The following is a 27,892-nucleotide window of genomic DNA, read 5'->3' as shown; positions in this document are numbered from 1 at the left end:
CTTGAAATGTTTTCCTTCAGATTCTGCAAAGCAATGTAAATTGTGACTTGCAGAATTTGCAGTGAAAAACTCCCGTAGTAGCAAGTAACCAAATTGTTGATGCTGCTGGAACAGAATGAGGTTCGTCTGGGCTGATTTCCAACCAGTTATTTGGTTTGATCCTGGAATTGTGAGGTGTTCCTGTGTGTGTTTGGGGACAGACAGAACTGGGGAGCTGAGAAGAAAGTGCGGAGTGGATAATAACAGGATTTACTGTGTAAAGAAGGCAGAATGAAAGACTCATGAAGAGTGCAGGAGTGCAGCTCCAAAGGCACAGAGGAGCGGGGTTGTGTAGGGTGAAATCGAGGCAGGCTAAATTATGTTGCAGTTTGTATTATAAACAGAGCCGGTGGTAACCAATGTTGTTGGGTTGTCTTACACTTGCCTTCCTAAACAGTTCTGAAGTGTCTTTTAGAGCTTCTCCATAAAGTCTTCATTATATTACTGAAGACTTTTGAAATTCAGCGTGACAAAGCTGAAGGCCAAGTAATGCGCCTTCAAGCTGATAATTTGGCTCGGTTAAAATTTGGTCAGGAATTTGCTTACTGAGTCTTTGTGTTGTTGAATCCAAATCTGCTCAGAGATCAGTATGCTCAGCTGCTGGAGCAGCCAGATATGATAACAAATCTCAGACTTGTGTGCAATCCCTCTGATGCAGAAGTAAGCCCAGTTTACTGTAACACCTGGCAAAACCACACAGCAGCCTTTGAAGGAGGGGATGTGATCCAGCCAGGTCCCTCACAGATTGACTTGGATATTAGTGGTGGCTGTGCACAATCTTTGCAATCTGCTATGAATGCTTCTCCTTCACCTCATCTAGTGAAAGCCACTGCTTCAGTTCAAGAGTTCGAACTTTGCTGGTGGTGCTTGGTAAGTTTTGTTTATTAAAAATATATGTTGGGATAGGGATGTTAATAGGAAGGAACAGAGCTTGTAGGCAAGCTGCTCTGGTTTGATTTGAAATCCAGCAACAGAAGAAGAAAGGAGGTCTTTTTTAAATCAAAACCAAAATACCCATCTGTATTCCATTCTTTCTTCAATTTTACATTTCTTCCCACACAAACAAACAAAACCAGGCTAACTCACCACCTCCCAAAAACACACATTCTAAATGCTTGGGAAATAGTAGATTTTGTATCTTACAGACCATATTTAGGGCACTCATTTCTGCCTGCTGAGCAAGTGAGGAATGTTCCTTTTTCCCAGATAAATAAGACTTTCATGTAACTAGATAAATATTTTTGTTTTCCCAGTGACCTGGAGGTGACTCCTGTGCTTAAATGATGATGGAAGATAAGGGATGTGATGCATTGCCTGTATCTGAGTCCAGGGCTGCCTGAAATATTCCCAGGAACACTGAGGACTTGGATTCACTGTGACAGGAGGAAGCAGAGGGGTGTTTGTCTTCATGGTTTTTGCCTATTTAGTACAGATGTTTTCTCCCATAACCATTGCATGCAACCACAAGTCTTGGGCATGTGCTTCTCTGTGAAGCATTTGCTGGCACTGTGTAAGGTCTTGGGAAAGGCAGAGCACCCCTGGACAGGAGGATGGGGCCACAACCTGTTCCAAAGGGGAAAAAAAAATGCAGAAAAGCAAAGTAAACATAATATTGCTCCCACTATGGCTTAGATCAGTTTATGTATTTGCTTGTTGAGTTAGTTGGTGTGTATTAATGGACTTTCATATGTGTTTTAGTGTAGCAGATTAAGAGAGCCTGATAGAAAACCTAGGCATTTGTCTTCTGTCCCTTGCATCCCTTCCATCAGATAGGGAAGGAAATGGGATATAAATGATGAATAAAGCACATTTCTTGACTTTTCTCCTCATTGATTAGAGCTCCCATTAGCTTCAGAGACATTGTGCAGAATCTGGATAACCAGGCATCTTAATTCAACTTCTATTCAGTTACAATATTTTTCTATTAACACCTGTTGTATCTTCTTATCTTACCAGCTCCTCGTGTCTTGGGAGCACAGGGACAGGTGGGACTGGCATGAAAATAACTCAAACGTGATTACAATCATTTGCAGAACAATTGATTTTGCTGGAATATCAGAGCTTTGCTTAATTTTCTTAACTAAAGTCATTGTCTAAATTGCCTAAGTTATCGTGCATCTGGGCAAATTTTGTACAGTTGTCAAAATTATCTTGACATGTTTTTTATGGGAAGATGTTTATCCAATGACAGCTGTGAGTCATGCACAGAAAGTCTAGAAGCTTTCATCCACTTTCACATCCTCAAAGAGAAGTACCTAACGTTTCAAGGCCCGTTTGAAGGGCTTTTATTTTGGTAAGATTGTATTTGGTTGCCGAAGTCTTTGTCTCCTCTGTGGATCAGAAATAACCACACTTCCAGGGAGATGAATTCACTCATGGTACAAATGCATTTTTAATAGGTCAAGTGAGCTGGAGGGTTAAAATGTTGAAAATAGGGTACAGGGTACTGCACAGTATTGCTGTGCATCATGAGATGTGTTTCAATCCAGGTCCTCCATTTCTATGGTGTTGTTCCTTCTGGGGGCTGCCACAGCAGATTTGAAGCAGGCCAAACTTGCAGCTTGTGCTCAGTAGAAGCATCTGGCTGTGGTTCCATCTCTTCAGATAAGAAGCCACTGGATTTCAAGGAGATAGCCTGTTTGCAAAGACTTAGGTGGTAATTTAAATAAAAAAGCAGGGGCTGAATTGTCAGCAGGGGAAAGGAAAGGAGAAATGTCCCTGTTGTATAGGAGGAAGCCTCCCCCTAAGTTGTTTCAGAGCCTCACTCTTGGCCACAGGGTGTTTCCCTGGAATGCCAGCTTCCCGTGCAGCTTTTACCTTGCTTCATCTGAATCACCATCGGGGATCCTTGCATGAAAACGGGTGCTGATTTGTAGCTCTTAAAGTATGTTAAGTGTGGAGATATAGAAAAACTTGTTGGCCACAGAGATTTGTTGAGGATGGATGGCAGACCCAGGAATCTCCTTCCCGACTGTTTTATTGCCAGAGAAGCACAGCACTTCCTCCCCTCAGGCTGTGCCACCATGCAAAGGATGATCTTCTGGGATTGTGATAGAGTTCCAGGAAAACTTAGATGCAGCAATATTTCTTTTAGCTGATGTTACACCAAGATTTGGTTAGGACAATATATTCTCTGCTTCTTCATCTTATCAGTCAGTAATGAAAGAAAATGAAATCCCAGCAGAAAAATTAATAAAACACTGATAGGGAAGTAGAATTTATCTATTTTATGTAAGAAATTTTCCTCTTGAGAAGCTTCATTAAAAAAAAATCTGTATTGGTAATATTATACCCTTTAATAAAAGCAGGATTTAAAGGTTTAAATGATAAAACCCCCAAACCATAAATACTGTATTCTACATGACAGTACAAATATTGGTGGGCAAGAATGCACAGAAGGTTTGCAGTTGCAACAATCAATAAATGAATAAAAATTATATAGAATAAGGTGTGAAGCATTACAATTAAGAATGCAGCATCAAAGATTTTGATATGCTCTGAAACAAGAGAATTGAAAAATATAAATATCTTGATTTTTTGCTCTGGATTAGGGGTATGGCATATTATGTCTCCACATGCAACTATGTATTTAAAAGGTAAATTAGATAATAATTCTTTTCATTCTAAAGAAAGAATGGACTTATGTGGGGCAAAATACTTCTTTGGCTTTCCTCTAGGAGAAGAGCATCACGTTTGAGAGATCAGTGTATTCTTGGGGCAGGAAAGGTGGGATGGTCACTGAAATACCAGATTCATCAGATCATGCATCAGATTCATGTTTTTATTGACTGCAGTTCGTGAACAGAGATGCTCACAAGTGGCAGAAGGGTTCTTTTAGTGTTTTCAGCGAGAAAAACACATGTGACTCAGCAAGTAACTTTATGCTAAATACAGAATCTAGCTGAAAGAGTGAAGTGGGGCAGCTTTTGTTCCTTGTAGGCTCACCAAAGTGAAAGAACACCAAAAAATTTCAGAAGTGTTTCTTCAGAGATGGTTTTTGTTCTCACCATCAGCTGAAGAGATTTACTGCATATGTAGAACATGGCTCTGTATTACTCTCTGAAGAATTCTGCTACTTCGCAACAGTTTAACTATGACTTAGGGAGGCGTTTAAATTCTTGACACTGGTTTCTGCAGCACTGCTCTTGTGTTAGAGAGGCTTTTGGAAGGCAGTGGCTGCAACTGGCTTTCTGTTCTCCCCAAGACCCAAGCAGTGGCTGCTGTACAGCAGTGGCAAACAGAGGGGGAAGGCACCACACAGCACCTTCAGAAAATTAGTTCTCAGGCTCTGGTGGATTGATGTAATCTTTGGATGCTGCAGTTATCTCTCAATACTCAGTAAAAGTACTTGCCACGTTTGAAGTTGAAACCTGATTTCTTCACTAGTACTTACACTATTCTTTACTGGCCAAACTCTGGGAGAAGACCATGTGACTTCACCTATTTAATTATCTTTCTAGCATAATCTACAAGTTTTCACTATCTTAGTACTCTGCTGGCTGTAGCTCTGGGAAATGAAAGATGTTGTTGTATATACAACACAAACACATGAGTAATTTGATCTTGGAGCCAGCTGATGTTGTCTTTAATTTTAATTTTCATTATGCCTTTGGCTCTGTAGCTGCTCCAATTTTTTTATTAGACAGTACTGTTTAAAGAGGCAATATAGGGTTAATTGCTCTTCAGGGAAAGTGTTTCAAAAACAGCACCATCTATATCTTATAGCAACATTTTCTCATAATGTTTGTGGGTTTTGTCTTTAGAATTTATACATACTTCCAATTCATGATTGCACATAGTGGTGCAGCAGAATTGTCTTGGATAGTTAGAGCTTTTTTTAATCGTCATATTTTTGTTCTTACATTGTTTACAGTAAGTATTCAAGATTTCATAATAATTTTTAAAGGTTAAAAAAGTAACTCTCAAAAGTAAAGATAATCTCAGTGTCTGCCCCTGCAATTACTAATTGGACCACTTTTCCAATTCAATATACAGCCACATTGAAATGTAGCATAGAAAGTCAAGTGTTATCTGCTTTTAATCTGGCTGTTGCACAGATGATCACTGTAACAGAATATTTGCTACTGGCTGAATATCATGAGAGTTGGAAGGCTGAGGCAGAGCAGTGTCACACTCTGGAAAAAAGGAGTACATGGTTTGGTGTTTGTTGCAGGTTGTTTTGCATGACTTTTTAATCTCCGTATATGTGCTTTATTTCTCCTTGTGACAGTTTTATTGCCCCACAGTAAAAGCTTCAAAAGTAATTGTTTTCAAAACATGACCTCACAAAAATATCAAAACAATATTTCGATTTAAATGAAAAATAAATAGAAAACCAGAATACTGGTTAGTGGTGTTGGAAACGAAAGCGAATAACCTAATTCTGTGATCTTAGAACAGAAGTAACCCTGAGCCTCTGCAACAGAAGTGGACCAAAGCAGAGTAACTTGGCAAAAAAACAGAAGTTGTGACTTTTATAATAAGCAATGATATTGCAAGGAATATGGCCCACCTTCCCATGTCAGTAGCCAGGCTTGTTTGGTCTGGCAGAGGTAGGGAACTAACTAAATTTATCTTGATGCTATTTCTCTTAAGCATGTTGTTGTCTCTTAATTACATATTGAATAGCATCTGGTGTTTGAAGAATTATCAAATAGAAACACAGCAGGGGGAAGTGTGGCAATATTGATGCAAGCTGATACTTTTTCTGCTGTGGTGGTCTGGAGGCTCTCTCCTGGCCACTGAGACACCCTGCTTCTTCCTCAGCTTGGCCTGAGGTGCCCAAAGCATCAATTTTGTAACACTGGTGTCAGGCCAAATTTAGCTCTCAATTTTGATTTTGTAATACCAGGTTTTCATAACTGCTAGAACATGTGGAACTAAACTGTTTCCATCCCTTGTCTTTTTTCCCCTTCAGTCACCAGGGGAAAAAATTATTGAAAACAGTTTCCTGCGGGAGATTCAACAAAAGCGTTGCAGTGCTCTGTTTGTGCAATGAAATCAAAGCAACTGGAAACTGTTTTGTTGTCTGAGATTGAGGGGTCTATTATTTCAGTGGCACTAAGGAGTCACAGTGGTTTCTGAAAACCCCTCATAGTCCATAGCTCTTCCTTAGGTACTGAATCACCTTTGAAGAGCTCTGCCTTGGTAACACCAGGAGAATAGCATTTCTCTGCCTCACACAGGTCATGGAAGAGTAAACGTGTCAGTTTACGGAATACTCGTATGTGCCAATACTGCCGGCAGGTTTATAAGCTTGTCTAGGAGTTATATGTAAGTTAAATGGTCTTTACAAACTATTGTTTTCCAAAATCAGAAAGGCAGGAATCTTCTTACTTTAAATCTCTAATTAGGCAGGGGACGGAAAGCAGCTACAAAACAGACAATTTTGTCTTTCCATTGCCTTGATTGTCTGAAATAGATGCCATAATATGTTTTTACTTTTCAGGCCATGGAGCTTAGGGAATCAGATTTTTAGTATCTACATCATCTCTTTCCTCTTGGGACTGAAGCTGGTTACCATAGCAAAATGGCAAGGAAGCTGATAAGCAAGTCGTACCATTTGGCAAACAGGATATAAATTTATTTTGTTAAGACGGAGGACTGTGAAAAAACCTATTGCTCCTAGATTTTTTTGTCCTTTATTGTGTTTTAAAATGGCTGTGTAGAATATTGTAAACAGATATTGAACAAAATTCTCTTGCTCACTAACAGGTGTGGCTGCAAATAAAAGGAGAGTCAGTTTTAAATCTCTGGAGATCTTTAATATTTTCACAGAAAAGTTACACAGTAGCACAGATATTACACATTAACTTCACTCCTTATGTTTCGGGGTGTTGCAAAGATGCCATACTGTGAATTAAATGAGCTCCTGCTAGACAGAATAAATACAGATACCTGTCCCCCTGCTACTTAAAAATTGCATTTCAATATAGTTTTTGTTCTTACTTGATGAAGCATGGTCATCTGAGTCTGTCTCATAAATCAGTCTGTGAAGTTCCTTAGGTTTGTGTAAGGTGACGTTAGTGAGTGCTGAAAAGTTAAACTGCTTGGTGTTCCAAAATGTTATCAATAATGTCGATTCTGATGGTGTTTTTTGTACTCCCTGTCTCCGTGTGCAACATGAACCACACGCCCTGAACTGCACAGCCTGGCTCTTTAAGGCATCAACATAACAACTGTATCTTTGTGTGTGGACCCCACTGGGGGAACTTTTTGTTGGCACACCACCAATTTATCCAGAAAGACCTAAAAAGAGCTTGTTTTCAGGACTGAGGTGTTCCTCTTTCTGCTGGGTCAATTCCTGATATGTTACCTGGCATCTAAACTACCCATTGTCTCCTGTTCTTGGTGAAAGACTTGAGTCATTGTTTTGGAGATGTTTTTGGGGGTTTGTGCTAGTGACTGTAAGTGAAATGAAATTTCAGAGTCTTGGGATTAAAGCAGAAAACTACTTATTTTCTTAAAGCCTTCTTTGTTCTCAGTTTTATTCGTTCAAAATTTTTCATACATGCTTATACCATTTTATATGCCCTTACAAATTTTCTAATTACTGCACAACTCCAATAGCAAGGATTTGGGAGTCATGCTGTAATCTGGGTGTGCAAAAGATGCTGTTTACTTTTGACCTCTTTGAGCCCATATTAACCAGATTGAACTTGTAGAAGTTCTGTTCATTGGTTGAGAATCTCAATCAGTGCGCCCATGGAGTGGGAATCAGAGTAAATCCCAGGAAACCACTATTTTGACACCCTTTTAATGGGGTTATTTTTCAATATAATAAACACTGGCTGGAGATTTTTTAATGTTAGGGGGGATTTTTCACCTTTAAAAATCATCATTATCACCAGAAGAATACCATCAAATGCCCATTGGATGCAGCACTGACTCAAGTTAACTGGGCAGGATCTGGGAGGGGGTTGACTGGTGTCTGATCAACTTGGGGGAGAGAGGTGGAGAACTTTGGATCTGCCAGGATCCAGCCAGGCTTATAAAAAGCTGAGCGAGAACATAATTGTGAAGGGAATGTGTGAGTTTAGGGTTGGGACTTATTTCATGTCCATGTGTGTGACCTGCATCTTCAGCAGCCCCACCTCTGCGAGCTGCGGGCTCTGCATGGAGGGACCCATCTGTAGGAGTTGAGAATAATTTCATCCTAGAATACCAGTTGTCTGCGAATACGTCTAGATTGGTGACGGTCACCTGGGGCTGTCCATGACCGGCAGCTCCTTGTGCTGTAGCGTGGCACACAAATGTGGGAACTCACTGCAGGACACAGCCCAAACGCAGTGCTTGGGTGCAGCAGCTTGGCAAGTTGGAGTGTTGCCATCTTCTGGCAGCCATCCACAGAGAGGAGTCCCTCCTCAGGCTGTAGTGGATGGTGTTGCTTATCTTGAGCTGAAAGGTGAGGTTTTTCTGCCTAAGTCCCGTTTCGTGTCAGAGTTGTCAATAAAAGAACTGTCGCTGCCCTTAGCGTATGAATGCAGTCAAACGGAGTAATACCGATCAGATCTTTATGGAGAGGTTGTTGCTCTTGGGATGTGGGTCCATGTTTGAGATGGGGACAGCTCCTCTCTCCTGCACAGTGTCCAAGGTGGTTTGGGGAGTCCTGAGCCCCCACTCTGAACTTAGGGCTTGAGGGGTGTCCTGCAGCTCTCCTGCCCTTCAGAGCAGCTCCAGATTTTCAGGGAATGGGCTGGGCTGGAAACTGCTCTTTTTATTCTGCAAGTAAAAAATTAATAAAGGCAAAAGGATATATTTGGGGTCATTAGGGAATAGAGCAAAGATCTGTATTATTAATAATCTTGGAGGTCTGACAGTCTTTCCCCCTGGAAGAGATGTGAGGTGTTTCAAGTACAGCTTGTGCAAGTCTCAAAAAGTCCTACTGGAACTGGCCTCTGTTAAGGGAAATGTTTACATTAAACCATCAGAACAGGCTTTGAGCATTTTGCTTGAAACAAATACCAACAATGGGCGTGAATATTTTTCTCCTTTTTATTAAAAAATAGTTGGGAAATAAAAGGTTGCAGCACAAGTTTTCAGCAAAAGTTATGTGACTGTTTCCTTACAAAACATAACACACATGGGAGTGGAAGAGTGACATAGCTCTTCCTTCATGCTTGTCCAGCTGAAATATGCTTCAGACTTAGCAACTCATTTCTGTACTCATGCAGAAATGTAAAAAGCTCACGTTTTTATCTAGAAACATGAAATTTTGAGTTTGAACTAGATTACAAAAACTGCTCTGAAACCTTGTGAATACCAACACTTTATCTTCAGTATTTTAAGCACTATTACAACATAATGGTTAATGTACCTTCGAAATGTTTTTGAGCCAGATATGTAGGTACACAAACATGAAAATATTAGTGTTCCTCTGCCAGATCTCTCTGCATGAGTTATAGGTGACTTCCAGTGATGGAGCAATGATGCATTTTTAGATTGATTTGTGTCTCAGTAGTTCCCAGATAATAGATAACCAAAAAGCAAGATTGCAGAATTACCAGTGGAATTGCACCTTTTATTTGTGAAGTAGTACACAGTGGAAAGGAAATATATTTGAGGTCATATATGGGAGGTTTATACTTTAAAGCCCAGAGAGGTAAAATACACCGGAATTAAATGCCTGAAGTTTAAATATGTGTTGGATTAAGGAGTCATGGAAGGGGCTGGATTCTGGCTGGTGCTTTGTTACCAATGGCAGTTTTCCAAAGAGTAACCAAGTTTTTTTTCTCTCTTGTTTTTTTCTTCTTTTTTTTTTTTTTTTTTTTTTTTTTTTGTTTTGTTTTGTTTTGTTTTGTTTTTGGTTTTGGTTTTTTTTTTTTTTGTTTTTGTTGCAGCTGGTCTCCAATGTTCTCATCTTCTCCTGTACAAACATTGTAGGCGTGTGTACCCACTACCCAGCAGAGGTGTCCCAAAGACAGGCTTTCCAGGAAACCAGGGAATGCATACAAGCCAGGCTGCATTCTCAAAGGGAAAACCAGCAGCAGGTAAGAGCAACAGTTGGAAAAAACAAACAAACAAACAAACAAAAAATCCAAAACACTGAAACAGAATTAGCATGCAAGTTGTTCCTGTAGGATGGGATTTGCAGACTTCTTGCTTCATGAGTAATCCAGGCAAGAATAGGTTGTTATTAGAGGATAGGATTTTTAAAGGTTTAAAAGAAAGCTCAGGGGTGTAGTTCTTGTCCAATACTCTGATGGACTTTTCCAGAGACAAGCGACATATCCAGTGGCATGTGCTCTGTGGATTAAAATTACATGGTACACAAAGAGTCTGCATAGTTTTTTTGCACCCATCATTGCTGCCGGGTGTTAAATGCCGACGCACCACACAGGCTTTGGACTGACCCTCTTTGTAAGGTCAAAGCCTGGTGTGATTGTCAGCCAAGCCACTGCCTAAAGGTGGCTGTAAGGTCCACGCAATGTAACATTCCTTGATGCCTCCAAAGAAGGTCCTTTTCTCTCCTGTCCCAAAGGGTCCTACCTGCTTACATGCCTCTCTATATCTTATTGGCTTCAAATGAATTATATTTGTTCAAAAAGTAAGATTCATCATCAGCTTCATTGGGTTTTTGCTATAAAAAGCCCTCTCGCTGCCAACATACAGCTTAGTTGTCAGGGTGCTGAATGTGTCTGCTCCCCTAATTCATTTGTGGGTTCTCTTGAATGAATCTCTTGTGTCCTCGGAATTAGACACAGAAGGTCTTTTGGGGCAACTTAACTATTCCCTTGCTAACACACATCCCTGCCCTGCAGTACATCTCATGGTCTGTTCAATCCAATTCAAAATGAATCATGAAATGGGACTTCCACTCATCCCTAGGGAAATATCTCAGAGCTTGGTTGTGGGTTTGGGAAGAGGTCAGGGGAATGAATCAGCTGGGGAGTCTTTGCATCTCTGTGAGAGCTCGATTTCATTTTCCTTCATGTCTCAGCCCATCTGCATGTATGGTTTTGTGTTTTGGCAGTGTTTCATGGGGTACCTCTGGCTGACATAGCTGCTGTTCAGTCCTTACTGTGAAATAACGTTCACACTTGCTTATTTGGTACTTTTTGTATGAAAACAAGATTCATACTCTAGACTGCTTTTTCCTTTGCAATGAATATTGTCTCAGAAAGATGAAATGAGCAACCACTTCTCCTTCCACACCTTGAAGTGGAGGAAAGGATTGAACCGAAAGAATATGTTATTTTACTTATTGATTACAGCTCTGTCCTCCCTGCTGAGAGACTGCCTTAGCAGCATGGCTCAGGTGCCTGTGCTGGGCTGGATTTGGGCTCTTCTGTTTCAGAGCTCCCGAGAACAGTCCTGACAGATGCCCTACCTGGCTGCTTTTTTCTTCTCCCCCTCTCCAGGAAGTACTATACCATACATAAGAAAGCCAGGACATCAGAAAAACGTGGGTTAAAGCCAAGTGCTCTTCAGTCCCTCCAGCAGTAATTGTGGGTCCTGGCAGCTGGAGACTCCTAATGAGATTATTTGCTGCCACAGCCCGCACTGACATTGATCTCCAGGTTCAGTTCAGACGCCTCTCCATGCATAATGCATTGAGATAAGCATGAGGTGACAGCAGACACAAATAAGGACAGCTCATCCCACATCTGGGAGAGCCAGTCTCCAAACAGGGGTGGAGGAAAACACAACTGCACAGCCCAACACCGTTATTTATAGTTGCTTGTCTTTTCCTGGAGATCGATGGTGCTCCTGTGTGCTGTTCTCTGTTAAAGGCAGGCAGATTTTCTCAGGCAAATGACCTTGTATTTTCCTTTATTAAGCATCTACCAGCACCCAAAATTAACCTGAAAGTAAATAGAAAATCCAGAACGTCCAATGCAGAAAAGAGATTACTTGTGATTTCATTACTTGAGATAACCTAGGGCAGAGCCATAACAGGAATAACTGTTGTTTGCCCAGAATGAAATATTCTTGGATGAAAAATCAGGTTTCTCTCATTTGAGTGAGAGATGGGTTGTTGGGACTGCGCTGTCTTAATTCTAGCATTGCGTGTCTTTTGTTTCTGTAAAGTTATTCTCTCTTTTTGTTTTTTATCTCATCATCACTTTCGGTAAAAAGTAACCATTAGTAAACCTGAGGAGAAATGGATAATCTTAAGGTGCTAAATATTCATAGGAATTTGAGGTCATCTTGGGAGAGGACTTCATAAATAGTTGAAATTCCTTTGCAGAGTCATTGTGGGAAAGTGTGTGCCCATGTGCACATGTATCCATGTGTACGTGTGTAAACAGACTAGGTGTGTGTTGAACTCCTTCATCCATGTGCCTCTTTTAGACACTAGTGCTTCTTGGGATGCAGTTGTTTAATGTATAATTCAGTGGAACTATACTTGCATGCTATTTTGAAGTGAGAATTATATATGGATTTGCTCTTGCTTTTTTATCAGGTCAGGATGCTGCCTTGTTTTACTTGTAAAACAGCAGTCCTAGTCACCTCACTGGTGCATAATAAATGATTTTACAGCGAGGGCTGCAGCACTTCCTAGTTATTGTAAATGAAAATTGTGCTCTAGTGGAGACTCTAATTTCTCTGCTCCATTTGAAATCAAACATAGGGATTTTGTTGTTTTGAAGGCCTTTTCATGTGGCTCATGCCTTACAAACGCACTTGTTACAGCCTTCTCCTGTTAGCTTCAGAGGTTATTTTCAGTGATTGTGATGACTCCAAGCAAACAGAATAAAGATAATCTCAGCTCTGTCACACAGCTCAACTCCCTAATTAGTGGCTGCATGAAGGGATGTTGTGCCACATGCATTTGTCTCACCTGATGATTCTATCTTATTCCCTGATTATTAGTTCAGAGCAGCGCTAGCGCAGCTCCTGGAGATCTCAAGTGTCTTGAAAATATTGGTGATTTAATCTGGCAAGTTCCTATGGTGTCAGGAAGAGTAGGGGTGGGGGCTCTCAAGGAAAAACTACTCGGAAATGTAGGTGACAATCTCCTGGAGTGCTCATGACAGACACTCAGGCTACTGTCTCTGTTTTGGAAGCAAGTAAACCCTCCATGCTCATGCGCCCACAGGGAATGTTCCAAACCTGTGGGTGCCCCTGAATCTCCCGTAAAGCTCCAAGTTATTTAGAGGATGTGTAAAATCACACATAAAATAGCAGCTTTCACACATTTGAGGATGCCTATTAGAATATGCAAATGACAACAGCGTATACACCATTTATTCTGGAAAGCAAACAAATGTGTTGTGCTTTTCCACTCAAGGAGTGCACCAATAGCTGACAGAAGCCTAAGGACACGTGCATGATTCATGAGCTGCTTTTTTTTTAAAAAAAAGGATATTTAACTGTTAGCACCTGTAGTATGCTAGTGACGGTGACAGGACTTTAAAAAACAAGTATCTTTTCATGACTGTTGCAGTTTTAAGAAGAGATAGAAATCCCTCCAACACATCTCCTGTGTTACTGCTATCTCTTCAAAGACTGAAGGCAGACTCAGTCTCTTTAAGGTGCACGGTGCACATTGAAGGGGGAAAAAGAAATACTGGGCAGTGCTACAGACTATAGAATGTCTCAGAGCATGCTGAGCACATTTTCAGTGAATTCATCTTCCTCTGGTTTCCCCACGGTTCCTCTCCTTCCTTAGAGGGAGAAATAAATGGTGAACTTTCAGTTAAAACTAGCAATTAGAACCCAGAAATGTGCTTGTAACTGCAGTATGGGCAAGTGGTTTGGTGACTTGAGTACTTGGGGCAGGATTGCTGACCCCTCTGAGTCAGGCCTGTGATTGAACCCTGCTGCCCCCTGTGTTGCTGAGGATTAATGAGCTTTAGATAAGGCTGGGGACCTTCCTTTGCATCACCTGACCACCGTCATCAAGAAGGAAGGCCCTTTTCTTCCTCTTGCTCACTGCAGGGAAAGGAAAATAAAGACATGAGTGGCACAAGCTTTTGTGATTCTTCAGCTATGCCAGAGCACTGCCTGCAGGTTGGACCAGACCAGAGCAGAGCTGATCCCAAAGGAGATGCTCCCCACCTTCATGAGCCGTAGCAAAGCCTTTCTAACTTCACGGGACGTGACTGGGAATAGAATGAAGCTCTGGGCAGAATTCTCAGCTGTGATTCTTGGTATACAAAAATGAATCCCTGGGGCACAAATTACCTGTAGATTTAAAATCTATAATTTCTGTGGGAAATTGGCACCAAATTTAGAATAAAAATAAACACTTTTTTTTTTTTTATGTGAGTTTTTAGGAAAATCACCAGAAAGCCATCATTTTGTCAGCCTTTGCATACTATGTAGGAACAGCTTGCAAATAATGTTACAAAAGCTATGATCAGTAAATAAAAGTGCCAAGTGAGGGGCAGGGAGAGCCACAAACTCTTGATGATGTGTGGTTATTAAAAATACTCTTGTAGGTGAGTGGGTGGGTTTAGAGATCTTAATGCAATTGGGCATAAATAGCAGTTTAAAGTGTGGCAGTATAATACTTTTCACGCTGGTTTTATCAGGGCGTTTCTACGACATTTTAGCTGCTAAGAGCAAGTTTGTGCCTGCTGGGGGAATGTGCTTAGATAATTAGATAAGCAAGGAAAGAATTTTAAATAGTGCCCAAGGGTGTTGGGGTGTCATTCCTCTGGTGTTCAGTGAAGACTTGGTGGTGGTGTGCAGAGTCTGTGTGGGAGGTCAGACAATATCATTTATCAGAGTCCTTCCAAGAACGGTGCACAGACACTCATTGAGTTGCATGGTTCCTTCATTTGCAAGAATTGGCAACCATGAATTGCAAGCCAGTGCATCTGGAATGAAAAATAATACTTTTTCTTCTAAAACCATTGAATTCTAACTGTAGGGTTGGGAACGGAATTGCGTATGACTGGTTAGGGGATCAGCTAGTGGGTTTATGGAGCCCATTTTGCTTGGTTGTACTCATCTCTCACCAAAGGGATGAGTCATTTCTCTCCAGTAAGGAACAAAGTGTGTTTGTTAACTGGGCAGCAGGTGTTTTAATTGGTTCATCTGTCTGACTCCACAGGAGCGTCTCCTGCTCTCTGTACTTCCTCGACATGTTGCCATGGAGATGAAAGCTGACATTAATGCCAAACAGGAAGACATGATGTTTCATAAGATCTACATCCAGAAGCATGACAATGTCAGGTAAGAACAGCAGCCTGTCTCCCAGCCATGGGGAAGGAGAGAACCTTCCAATGCTTGGCCCCGAACACCCGGGGATGAAGATGTCAGTGACACATAATCCAAAATCAGTGTAAAGACTCTACAGTGTCACTAGCTGACTTTTGAAAGTTTGTTTATAGAATGGTAGGAGGATTGCCTCGTAAACACACCATCTTCCTTTGAGAAGTGACTTGAACTGCTGTCTTTCCTTATATTTTCCTTTTTTGTTTCCTTTTTTCTTTCCTGGAGTAAGTGTTGATGGTTTTGAGAAAGTGTTATATTGGGGGTCAATTATTTCTGGACAATTACAAGCACCTTTCTGAAAAGAGATGATAGAATGCAAGTTAAAAATTTGGAACACTTCCCACAGGGTGAATTGCAGAGCCTGGCTAATGTCTAGGTTTTCTGGAGGGGTTTCTGACAGTTTGGAATTACAAGCAGGGGGTCCATTAGTGACAGCCTTGACACCTGCTCAGTCACCCAGCAATGTATTCTCCTTGGTCTACCTGGGTGAAGAGGAGAATTTGAGATCCAGTCACTGGCAAGTCATGCAAAATCAAACTCAGCCTGTTTGTGTTGCTGGGGTAGTCCAGCCCCAGGAGCTTCTGAACATCTCCTGGTTCCTATTGCCCAGTTTCCCAGGGAAAAGGCAATAAAAGAGTACTTGAGGTGGCTTGATTGCTTTATAGGCTGCAGTTGCAAAGTTTAACCTAATCTTAATGTATTTCACCTTTGCTGTTGCATCTGATCTCTTTGGAGATCACTTATGTCTCTGATAAGCCAGGTCCTGGAACTGAGTAACTGCTCTGTCAGACTGTAAATACTTCTTTTGAGTCATGGGGACTGGGGACAGAGAGCTTCCCTTTTCCATCTCCCCTTACAAAAAGAGTTTTTTTCCTGTGGACTCCCTGTGTAGCCTTTCTCTCTCATGCAGCTTTAGTATGCTAGTGAATTGTATTTTCTAATACTTTATGCTCAACAAATAAAAGTGAGTTTCTACCATACTGCACCCTCCAATAGCTGATGTGAAAAAATCCACATGAAATTCTGGTGCATTTGAAGACATTGCCTTAGGATTGAGGGTAGCTGGAAGAGGCTGAGTACAAGCAGAAAATTGGGAGGTTGCTCAGTGTTGAATGTAGAGTCTTATATAGAACTCACTGAAATCAGGGAGAGTCTGTGTGCTGGCTTGGGTGGAATTCAGCCCTTCAGTTTTTTTGGTTGTGACTCAGTAAAGAGATAAAGATCCACTAGCAATACAATGGAGACAAAAAACAGTATCAGAAATCAAAGACAGTAATGGTTCAGTGATGAAAAATAAAGGATATATGCATGGTGATGAAGGGAAGGGGAAGAGGCCATCCACAGTACCCTCAGCAGACTTTGTGCTACAGTAAATTAAATTTTGTGTCTTCACATTCATTATTTCTTTAATGACACTGAGCTTGTTCATGTAGGTATATAAATTTCTTGTGATAGATGCTGATTGTGACTTACTTTTTCCATTACTTAAAGGTCAACTTGACATTCAAACTAAGTGCAATTCATTAGCTATGCCATAAGACTATGGTATTTTAGGCTTCCACATCAATTTCCATATGTCATTATTTTGCAGGTTTGAAAGTTGTTCAGTAGTCAAATCTTAGTAAAGCTGATTATCTGTTTAGAGTGATACTGATTTGAAATTTTAATTTATATGACTACACATACGAAAACTAAATAAACAATAATGAACTAACTTTGCAAATGAAAAAAATTAAAGGGGGAAGGGGAATCTGATGTAACAATTATGACTGGAAGAAAATAGACCAAAGATAATGGCTGGTATGGAGACATGGAGATCTCAAAAGATGCATCAAAAAATGGCACATGGCTAAGAGTATAGAAAGAGAAAAGAGCCATGACTTTCAGCTATGGCTGTGAAGAAACATGAAAGGTGAAACACAAATACACAAATGGGTATGTGCAGCAGGCAGTTCCTGACGGGTAGCTAACAGAACACTTGCAAACATTCAATTTTCACGTCTTGCATATTTATTGAATAATATAAGCATTTATGTAATAGTTTCACGTCTGCAGCTTAAAAGTAATTTTAACTCTGTTCCTCATGGCAATGAGTGTTCAGGAATCAGGCCCTTGCAGGTGCCGACTATCTCCAGTGCAAAGGGACTCTAAGGTCTCAAAAGATCTAAAGAGGAAACAACTTAAATGATATCTTCCTCAAAGTGTGGGGTTTGTTGTCTGTGCCTGTGAGGTCCTAAATCAAAGCCCACTGAAGTCATGGAAAAGGCTGGAAAAATGAGATAAGAAATAGGAATAAAATAGTGTATGTGCTGAGAGCAAATAGAAAATAACTCAGGAACATCTCATCTTCATGTACTTTAGGGAAATGAATAACTAAGTGCGAATATTAAAGAAAGGAAACATGATTTGGAACAAATGACTCATTTCACACCAGGAGTTCAGCACGGAGCCTTTGCTCTTGCCTGGGTGCACTGAAACCACCTCTAGCGGGAATGACTGTGGATGATTTTGAAGCATTTACGTGCACACAGAAACACCACGAAGGGGGGAGGTGGCATCTCCGTGATGCTGATTAATGAACTGGCTGAATGAAAGCAAGCATGCTCTTTGCTTTGCACAGGGAAATGCTCAAGGGGAGGCTTTTGAGATGAGAATGCTCCAAGCAGTTCTGGTTTGTGTTCGTCACTATTCAAAAATGTCATAAGAGCTAAGTTTTTATGAGCTAAAGGTTATTGTGTCAAGGCAATTGAAAAGTATGTGAAGTCAGTGCAAGGGTGCTGTGCCCAGCCATTGAATCTGGCTTCCTGTTGATGATTTATCAGCAGGAGCATTTCCTCGCAGTTGAGAGGAGTGGGAAGGTCTGTGTGTTTGCACAGAGGTGTGGATTTTCCTTCTCCATCAGCTGTATTCAGCGATTCTTTTTTCCCCCATTCTCCCAGGTTGTGTATGAAGGTAGATTTTAACTGAAAGTATAATAGATGGGAATTTTTTGTTATCTATTGATTTTAAAGTTTGATTGTCATCTTAATGCCTGGAACCTGACATCTTGATTTTTACTGGATCTTCAGAGTGAGGTTGCTCTCCAAACCCACTGTCAACATGGAAATAATGAGACTCTGGAGGTTTCCACCCAGATGGGTTTAACTTGGGTCCTTTGAACTCAGGAGGCACAGGAGCAAAGCCTCGTGCACTAGCCTGGTTTGACACTTTGTGTGGGAGAAGTGGCTTACTCAGTTCTCTTCCAGACAAGATAAAATATTTTAATTTTCAGGGATGATTTGATCTGGGCTTTTGGGACTACCTCTAATTTTAATTAAAAACCAAACCCAAACCACTCTACCAGCAGAAAATGTTAATCTAAAATTATGTGAAGTTAATGTGTGTAGGCTTTCTTTTCTAGTTTAAAAATGAAATGCCCTTAACTTTACAGTTCTGCTGTTATATGCTTAGTTTTAGATTCTATGTTACATGGTTCTGGGTGGATTCTTGTTTGTTTGTTTGTTTGTTTGTTTTTAGAGAAAGAGATTACGCACCTTTTTTTTCTCTGTTTCTTTAAGAAAAAAGAAGTCGATTTAAACCTGTGTAGAAGAGATCTTCCTCAAGTACCAGCAGTAAGTCAGTAAAACATGGCCATGATCCTTTAATAAGGAGCAGCTCTGCTATGATATTGCTTACTGTGGTACACTTCTCTTAGAGAGTGGGCTATCTCTCCATAAGGAAAAGATGATTTTTTAAATGCAGAATACTGTGGTCTTTTTGACCTGAATGGGCAAAAGACAATCTTTTTTGAGCAAATCTTTTTATCTGGACTTCCTGCAAATGAGTTCATAATCTCCTGATTATTGTTACGGAAAGTAAAGTTCAGAGACTAATTTATCCACAATGAAAATATAATTTCCTGTAACTTTTGGCAGCAAAATTTGTTTCAGGATTATGTTCTTCTGAAAATTTTAGTGTGGTGACAAAACGAAGAAGCAAATGTTTGAGGTTAATACACTCTTTTTCAATGCACATGAACAGAACCTTTAAACAGAGAATGAAAGTTTCCTGTCCTGATTTATTGAATGACGATTAACTTTGACAAATCCAGAACCTCAGAGCATGATTTGACCTTTCCCACGTATGTGTGTGTGTGTTAAATATAAAGTCTATTGTCAAAAGCAATCAGGAAAGGAGTTCCCAAGACTATGCAAGTAATTTTGGGTAAACAACAAGGTGAATTATATAACTAAATTTGTTCATGTTGTCATGAATGAGATTATGCCTGATAGACCAGCCCTGAATTATGCATAGATAATATTGTTTATCTATCATGCTTCCCAGACAGAATTTTAAGTGTTTTACATTGCTATTGCTATTTATAGTGTTTCATTGCAGTGATAATGGCTTTAATGTTATCTAGGTTTGGCCAAATATAGTAATCTCTGTGCTATAAAAGGAGGCTTGAAGTCCTCTGTGAAGGGATAAAGCTTGGCTTTGTCATTGAAATTCCTTTGATGAACTGTTTCTAGAAGCTTATTTTAGGGCTGGCATCCAAGTGCAGTAAAAGTGACAGTTTCCTCTCTTCACCCCTTCACATAATTCTTATGAATCATGTACTCAACAACATTAACAACATCAACCTGTTTTCAGAGTTTCTTAAACTTCTTGACAACTTGAACTAAACCATTTGCAGAAATGAAACAAGACCATTTACTTTCAGCTTTTTAAATGAAAAACATTTGTAACTCATCTTCTGATTTAATGACATTCTAACACCAAAAAGTTCTCCCCTTAAAAACGGCCAAATAGTTGCACTTTGGCTGAGTTTCAGGGTACACAGACCAGCTGTGTCAACCTAACCTCTTCACCTTTTAGGTGTTGTGATGCCTAATTAGTTGCTTATAAAGTTTTTTAAATTCCCAGATTGCAAGGTTCTATGGAATTGTGAACTATGACATTTGAGGAAAAATTCAACTAAGCAAACATCTTTTTCTTCCCTCCTCCCACTGTCCTCACATGCAGGACATCCGTTCCTAATGTTTCTTGGTGGTGGAGGACATATGCTCCTTAACAAATAAAATTACATTATGGCAGGTATAAATTTCTGACAGTTCTTCTGTGAGTATTTTCAAGTATTACACAATCCCTCATCTCAGCCAAAGTTTGTGTAGCTTTAATTTCTCTGGAAGGCCTCATTGCCAGGAAAGGGCAGGAGCAGTAACTTTTTTAAAAATTTTAATATTTACTGTATTAACCACCTTCCTCCTTGTCTTTTTTCCTTTCTGTGGGGAGGCAGAATGAAAATTGATGGTTTCTGTTTAAAAACAGGGAAGAGTAGCATTAAGCAAGAGAAAGCCCAAGAGCCACTTTTCTCCGTGTCTTGCATCCTTGCTGCTGCTCTCTGTGCCAGGCCATGAGCTTCGATTTCCTCCAAAGTATGTTGATGGGTAGGTTGGTTGTTTCTCAGAATCAAGGTTTGGCACAACCTCTCCCTCCTTTTCCTTATTCAATGCTTGTGCCCACAGGCAGTAGAAAGTTATTTTTGCCCGTAGGTGAGGGGTAACTGGGTTTCATGTGAGTTCAGAGCATTTAATTGCTGTAATTTCTGGTTGAATCTGTAGGATGAGAAAAGTGAGTAGGAGGAAAATGAGCCTGCCCACGTGTTTCCCCAAATGACAGCAGTGAATTTTACCTAAGCAGGAACTCTCTCTGTCAAGAGCCAGCTCCTGGGAGTTTCACCTATGCCTGGCAGGTGTGAGTGAATCTTTGCTTTTTAACGTTGCAGATTTTTCCTTTTTCTTTCAAGTTAGCAATAAGTTTAAGGAAGTGCAGAAGTAGGTTTCACCCTTGGATGGAGGTGAAATATTCTGCTCTTACCACCACTAATCACTTCTCTCTTCCTTATCAGTTTGTTGGTTTTGAGAGGGAAATTTCATCTGTCTTTTGGAGATTGTCATTCACGCTAAAATTCACATGTAAAGAAATTCACTTACTTTGCAGCCCTGATACACCTGGAGTTGACCCCAAAGCTCAGCAATAAGTCTGGGTGTTACTATTACAGGGGATGTTTCAACCCAGGATCACTCCCTCTCGATAATAAATGTATTGATGGTTCAGTCATGAAAACTTTGAAGCCAAAAAGTACAGCAGTTTTATAGATTTTTAGCAAATCTACTTCTTTGTGCATGTGCACAGCAACCTTTAAGAACAAATATGTGCTAACTTGTTCAAGTATTCATTTCCTCTGTGATCTTCCCCTTTGAACTGGGAATATACTGTGATCATGGTCCCTGCTGGGAACCCCTGGTGTCTTCAGGGGCGTGAGCGAGCCTTGTACCCTCTGAAGAACAAACCAGATAAATAACTGGCTGCAGGGCACCCCGCTGGATGCACTCCCTGAACACGTGTGCTGGAATAAAGATAACATCCCACAAGTGCAGTGTGCCAGGTGACTGCAGATCTGCAGCCACCAGCGAGCCATCAGCAATTAGGAAGGGCCTGTGATGTATAATTCACACCCTGCTATTCTGAGTTTACACGAGGGCCTGGGAGGTTCACAGGGTGATGGATTGAAGAGTGTTAGATGTTTTAATGATGAAATACTGTGAAGAGTAATTTGGTGAGAATGCTGAAGGTGCCTGTAGAAGTTTACAGAGCAGAATTTTAACTCATCAAGGTTATTTGGGTTCTCTTTTTTCTTCAATAGTACTAAGAATAGATTAATTTTTTTAAAATATAAATATAACTACTGATTGGGCTGATTAAAACAAATCTATCAAATTTTTAGTAAAAATCCCCATCCAATTATATTTATTCAACTAATTCACTCCCAGTCCTCTCTACTCTAGAGTAACCTTGACAAGAAAAATTGAGTATTCTCTGAACAAAACTTTTCTTTTGTGAAGATTTGCTTTTACAGAATTGCTTTTCTCCTGTAAAGACTTTGTGAAATTTCAGTTGATGAACTGCTTTGTCATGTAGTTAACATGCAAAGTGGTTTTAAGAACATTGAGTTTATATAACATTTGAAGAGGTTTTTATTAAAATCATCATCCCACCTTTTGCTTCCTCCCTAGATGATAATGACTGAAAAGCAGAAATTAGTTAAACTTTTTATTCTGTAATGCAGGGAACTTTGCAAAACTATTAGAAGCTCTCTTACAGAAGCTATAAAACAGGCATAGTTTTGGATGGGGATGGATTAATTTCTCTTGTTTAAAACTATATTTATATCCCCCAACAATTGCTGCTAATTTGTGCATCTGTTCCTACTGGTGTATATATAATTTTGACACTGGATAAATAATGAAGAGACAAAAGCTGAAACCAATTAGTGGAGAAGAGCTCTCGAGTGGTCTGGCATCCTGTGACTCAAGTTAGTACCATTGCTAACTTGAGTCTGTGCCCTCCAGTAAATGAAAGTCATAGTGTAGTTTCTAAACTTTCTCTTTCTTATTAACTTTGCTTTATACCCAGCGGTGAAAAAGCTCGGGAGAGGTTGGTACTGACTGTGCAGTCTGCATTCCAAAAGTGGAGTTTTTGTAAGAAACCAAGCTAAGAACAGGTCACCTCAGAAACAGAACTAACAGAAATGAGGAGTAGCAGAGGACTGCACAAAAGAGCAAACGAGGCAAAAGACCGAAGGTTTAAATAATTTCATCACACACATTCCACTGGCATGGCATTGCCCTTGTGGAATGATAGAAGTGCTCTTTTTAGAAAACTGAGATTTTTCTGTGCACATTTGTGTTTCTGTTACAAAGTCCAAGAAGGATGCGCACAATTTTAAATTGGGGGTGGGAATAAGGATTTGTAAAACTGTGAAGATTCTTGGGACTTGGAAGTTTGCAGGTAGCTTTCAGAGATTGGGAAGTGTCTGTGTGATGCTATTTAAAAAGCAAAAGCAATTTATATTTAAAAATATATCAATATAGGTGTTATCTTCCTTGATACCATGACCGGCCAAGCTCTTTGTGGTTGCTGTGTGTGATTTTGGGAAATATCTGAGGTTCTCAAAGGCCCTTAGAAAAATCTAAGGATGTTCTTGACCAGTAGCCATGTCTGTTTTTTGAGTCAACTTCCTAAACTTATGCCTTAAATATACAGGAGGATCATCAACTTTCAAAATCAACTTCCTTATCTACAGTTCTACAGAACAGACCCCCAAGATGAAAAACCTGGTGTGACTGTTCATAAAACTTAGATCTGTGTGACCATCAGCAAAATATTCTCTCCTAGCCTCCTGTTGCAGAGATGTCCCCAGTAAGTGGCACGCAGAAGGCTGGGTGTCCAGGGATTTGTTGAGTTGTAGGATCAGCTGTAAATCCCTGTTCGTCCCAGCAGTAGCTGTGCAAAGCAGCTGGAAGCACGACTTGTCCTCTCACATGAAGAGGAAGGTGCATGTAGGAGGCAGTGGGAAAATTTCCCAGCAGAGTTACAGTAGTAACAGAGTACAGATCCACCATGTCAGCTCATTGTTTTGAGGATTTTTATGGTGGTGGTTTGGGTAGGTTTTTAATTTAAGCATGATTCTTTGCAGAGTGTGATCATACACTGGCTCCATTCCTGCTCACTGTGGGGAATGCTGCTAACAGAGGGTTACTAGGACAACCCTTCTTCTTCTCACAACTACTTCATTTCTGTTATCTCCAAGGCCTGGCAGACCTATACATCAGTGCTGAATGAAGCAGCAATTCAGAGCTTTGTAACTCCCTGGAGCATGGAGGAACTGAGAGAACCTGTGTCACAGAGCTGATGGGATATTAGTGGGGAGGAGAGGTAGGCAAAAAATATGGGGAAGAGAAAAAAAACTTAGAAAGAAAGGAGCAAACTTACCAATTGTTAGCATGTCTGGAGGAAAAGAGAAGGGACAATGGAAACCAGATGTAGATAGTGGACAGTTATGTGCCATAGCAGTGCTGGTGGAGAGCCTCCATTCCCAGGAGCATGCACACCAATGCGCCACTGCTTTGTGCCTTGGCTGTTTCCAAAGAATCAGCTAATAAGAATCAATTTGTAGAACAAAACAAACAAAACTTTGGCTTCTGCTCAGGGGAGCTTGAGCAATTGCAGTTACAGATCAGGCTTCAACAAATGCCAAGAGCTGATCCATAAAAGTATAGTTACTCTGTTTCATTTGGAACCTTTTGTTCTGGATTGCATTCAAAACTACTGTAAGCCCCTTTGTGAGATTCATTTCCTTTCCAAGCAAGAGAAAAAGAGGCCTTTTCATTTAATTGTTCTACTTTGTTTCAATTAAAAATGAGAAAAAACACACGTCCCTGCCTTTCTTCCCCAAGATTCAACCCTTCTGAGGAATAGTGGCCATCAGATCACAGTTTAGGATGACAAGTCTCATGTACAAAGTTGTGTTACAGAGTGTAAATTGTAACTGATATTCTGTTCTTACTATCCAGTACAATATAATTTTCAGCTGCAGACTGAGTAAAATTTTGTTGTTGAAATTGGAAGTGATTACAAATTCCTTGCAAAGCCCAGGGACATTGAAATTGCAGGTGTGGCTTACCTGCTCATCTGCTTTTTCTTGCGAGTATGCAATGGGGGAAGGAGTGAACTGAAAATGGTGTCTTGTCTGGAAAGTTAAAACCTGCGATGGACAGTGAATGAGTTCTTTAATTTGACTTGGAAGTGGAGCTGGTCAGATTCAGAAATGCTTGGCTCCCATTGCAGAAATGTCCTGATGACCACGTCTTGAAGGCTCTGAGGAGCAAGCAGGGAGTGTGCACAGACACACACACGCACACACGCTGTGCTGGCTCCTCGTGGGCACTGGCTGTATCTGTGGGGGAGTTCAGCTGAGCTGCCGAGCCAGAGGGGCATCTTTCTGTGCCTCACTAAAATGGAAACCCAGAGAATTAATTCATTCGGTGGACATTGCATGTGGCAGAAAGTACAACACAGAGGTAGCGAAGGCCTGGAGAGGCACAAGTGATGAGGCACACTGTGCTCATCGGGAGCGTGGAGGCCCGACCCACACCAGGGTAGGTTGAATTCAGTTTTCCCATGTGCCAGAGGGCGCTTGAGGCCACATCTCCTAGGAGAGGCCATAAATGAAGAAGGCATCCTCATTCTCTTTTGTTAATTCTGTTTCCTTTTTTTATAAAAGAATCAAACCCCGGAGCAGCGGCTTGAATCCCACTGTCCCATGTCACAGCGTGCACCATAATCAGCAGGGCAGAGCGGAGCACTCGCTGTCTCTGCCTCTAATTATTCTGAGTATTTTATATGTAATGAGCAGCTGCAGCATGAGGTCCCGAGGGCACCCCTGTTCCCTATCCAAAATAGCTGGTTGTCCAGTTCAGGCTGGATTCAGGCAGAGGGAAAATAAGATCCATGTTTTCTCACATCCTGGGTGACAACTCTTAGGAGATTGTTGTCTTGCTTTCAGTTTCACTCCATTTACTTAGAAATAGCAGGCATTTGCAAAATACTGCGGAATCAAAGATACAAATTTCTGTGTATGTTTCCGTACCTTAAAGATATGCCAGTTTTTTGTGTCGGGCTGGTGGTATTTTAGCTGGCAGGAATCTTGGCTCCCAGGTAAGATTTGGCTGCAGTCATGTCGATGGCAGCACGGATGTGGGAGGGATTCTCTTAAATGCTGGACTCATACTGTTTCTTACTCTAGCTGCTGACTTAGTCTGAGCCCTGTCAGTATTTCTTAATTCAAACAAACAAATAACAACCAAAGAAGTAAATTAAACAACAGTCAAGTAGTCCTGTAAGGTGCTGTCACAAGGCTCACACTGAAGTAAAGAATTACTTGCCATGGTCTCTAGCCCCACTGGTCTTCGATTAGCCACAGCGTGTCCTAAGTAGCCAGAAGGTGCAGAAGCCAAGGGCATCCTGGGGACGATGTGCTTTTAGCTTTGACTGCTTTTAACTTCTTTTCTGGATCTGTTTACAAGGATTTTGGTGACTGGATGTTGTTAGCAGGATTTTTTTTCAGTTGCATAAGGACTGAGAAAACAGTGTCTGTCTGACTCTTCCACAGTGAATGGCTTTCAAGTTAAGCCATGGCTGCAGTTATTGTGCTCTGGCTGTGACACTATAAATAAAGTTATTAACAGCAATATGTAAATGGGTTTCTATTTTTGTTCCCTGTATTGTTTGCAAAATCTAGGGCACTTATTCAGTAAGAATCATCTGCTGTTTAGCACTGAGCCTACCAGCATTTGATGTTGTGTGGGCTGCTGTGCTTCCCACCCCCCCACCACTGCTTTCTTTCTTTCTTTCTTTGCAGTGGCTATTAGAATCTAGCCCTTCTGCAAGTTTGTTTATTGTGGTATATAAGAAATAGAGTCGCTGTGCTAAGCATTTTCAGGCTTCCTGAGAGTGGCTTGGTGTGTAAGAATAGGGAATCATCTCCTGATATCTGAGCTACAGGAGCATTTAACCCAGCCATACAAACACCAAATGCCACAGCTGCCATTTGCCTTAGTGAGCATCTTGCAAAATCCAGACTGTTCAAAGATTTTTACGGTGTGTGTTCCGTTTGCACGCTCCGTTTCCTTCTGCTGCCCTCTGCACTGCTCCAGATCTGCCTGACAGCCCCAGGCCCTGTTCACGCTGGGAACTTGTACCACATCAATTCCTGCAGTTACAGCACAGAGCCCCGGGGAGAACACGGGTGTGTTTGAGAAACGCTTTACTACGGTCATGGCTACTCCTGTCTGCAAGAGCAAATCTTTCTAATCCAAGGCATCTGTTAGAAACCTGAATGTATCAGTGCTAGGGACAGAATCAGTGTGGCTGTTAACATGGATACTCTAAAAGACATTTCGCTTGAGGGAGTCTGTTCAAACTCCTTCCTTCTCTGCAGGTGAATTCAGCTCTGGATTCCCCAGATCCCCAGCAGGGAAAGTCCCAGCCTGTCTGTCCTGTGCCTCCTTAGCCACAATTTTATTGCCAGCTGTGTTAGACTTCACATGGGCATGTGTCCTCGCTGGCACTTAAATTCCATTTCATGCGGCTCTGTGGAAACCAAAATTGCTGCTACTGCAGTGATATAGAAAGTAAGCAGAAATGAGCTAGACTGGTTTTGTGTAGATGTAGAAAGATCTGAAACAGCAACTTTCCTCTTATTTTTATGCTATGAGACACATTACCATATTATGTTTTAAGTGGTCTCCAAGGTGGCTTTCTATGCTCTAGAAAAGTTCTGGTCAGACTCTATTGAGTTTATTGATATCAGTACATTGGTAAACTAATAGCTGTTTGCTGGAACTACATTTGATGATAATATTTTGAGAATATTGAGAGTAGCAAGCAAATGACTTAGTGAAATATCTTAATGCATTAACACAGAAATTAAATTTTCCATTGGAAAATGCGAGAGAAAAGCCATTTCTTTTTATGCAGCTCTATTATTCTGGTGGTAGCAATTACAGTAATTCTCTTGAAATCAAGTTAAAATTATATGTCTGCTTCATTATGAGAAGAAACCACTGATTGCAAAAATCAGGGGAGATTTAAGGGAAAGTTAGAGAGACTTACATATGCAGTGAGCAGACCTACCATCACCATAGTTCCTGGTCCAGCATGTCAGGAGTAGGGTTTGTGTGGATGTTTCCTGGACTTAGGAGGCCAGGATCCACATTCCTGCTTTGCTAGGGTTTTCCTTTGACACCTTGAGCATCTTTATGTATTTTATCTATATACCATACTGGTGTTTCTAGAAAAT

General features: G+C 40.7%; 1 protein-coding gene across 1 annotated transcript in view; it reads left to right on the top strand.

Annotated features, from left to right (window-relative positions):
• ADCY5 (adenylate cyclase 5) overlaps nt 1-27,892 on the top strand; it is a 203,287-nt gene that overhangs the window by 107,771 nt on the left and 67,624 nt on the right. The window contains exons 2-3 of the mRNA XM_066190271.1: nt 9,879-10,028; nt 15,044-15,165. Of these exons, the coding sequence (XP_066046368.1) occupies nt 9,879-10,028; nt 15,044-15,165 (272 nt within the window). The remainder of the gene's footprint in view (nt 1-9,878; nt 10,029-15,043; nt 15,166-27,892) is intronic.

This window comes from Chamaea fasciata, unplaced genomic scaffold, assembly GCF_029207755.1.
Source record: "Chamaea fasciata isolate MVZ Bird 193981 ecotype frontalis unplaced genomic scaffold, bChaFas1.0.hap1 SCAF_8, whole genome shotgun sequence".
Taxonomy (NCBI): Eukaryota; Metazoa; Chordata; class Aves; order Passeriformes; family Sylviidae; genus Chamaea; species Chamaea fasciata.
This window is presented reverse-complemented; position numbering and strand designations above follow the sequence as displayed.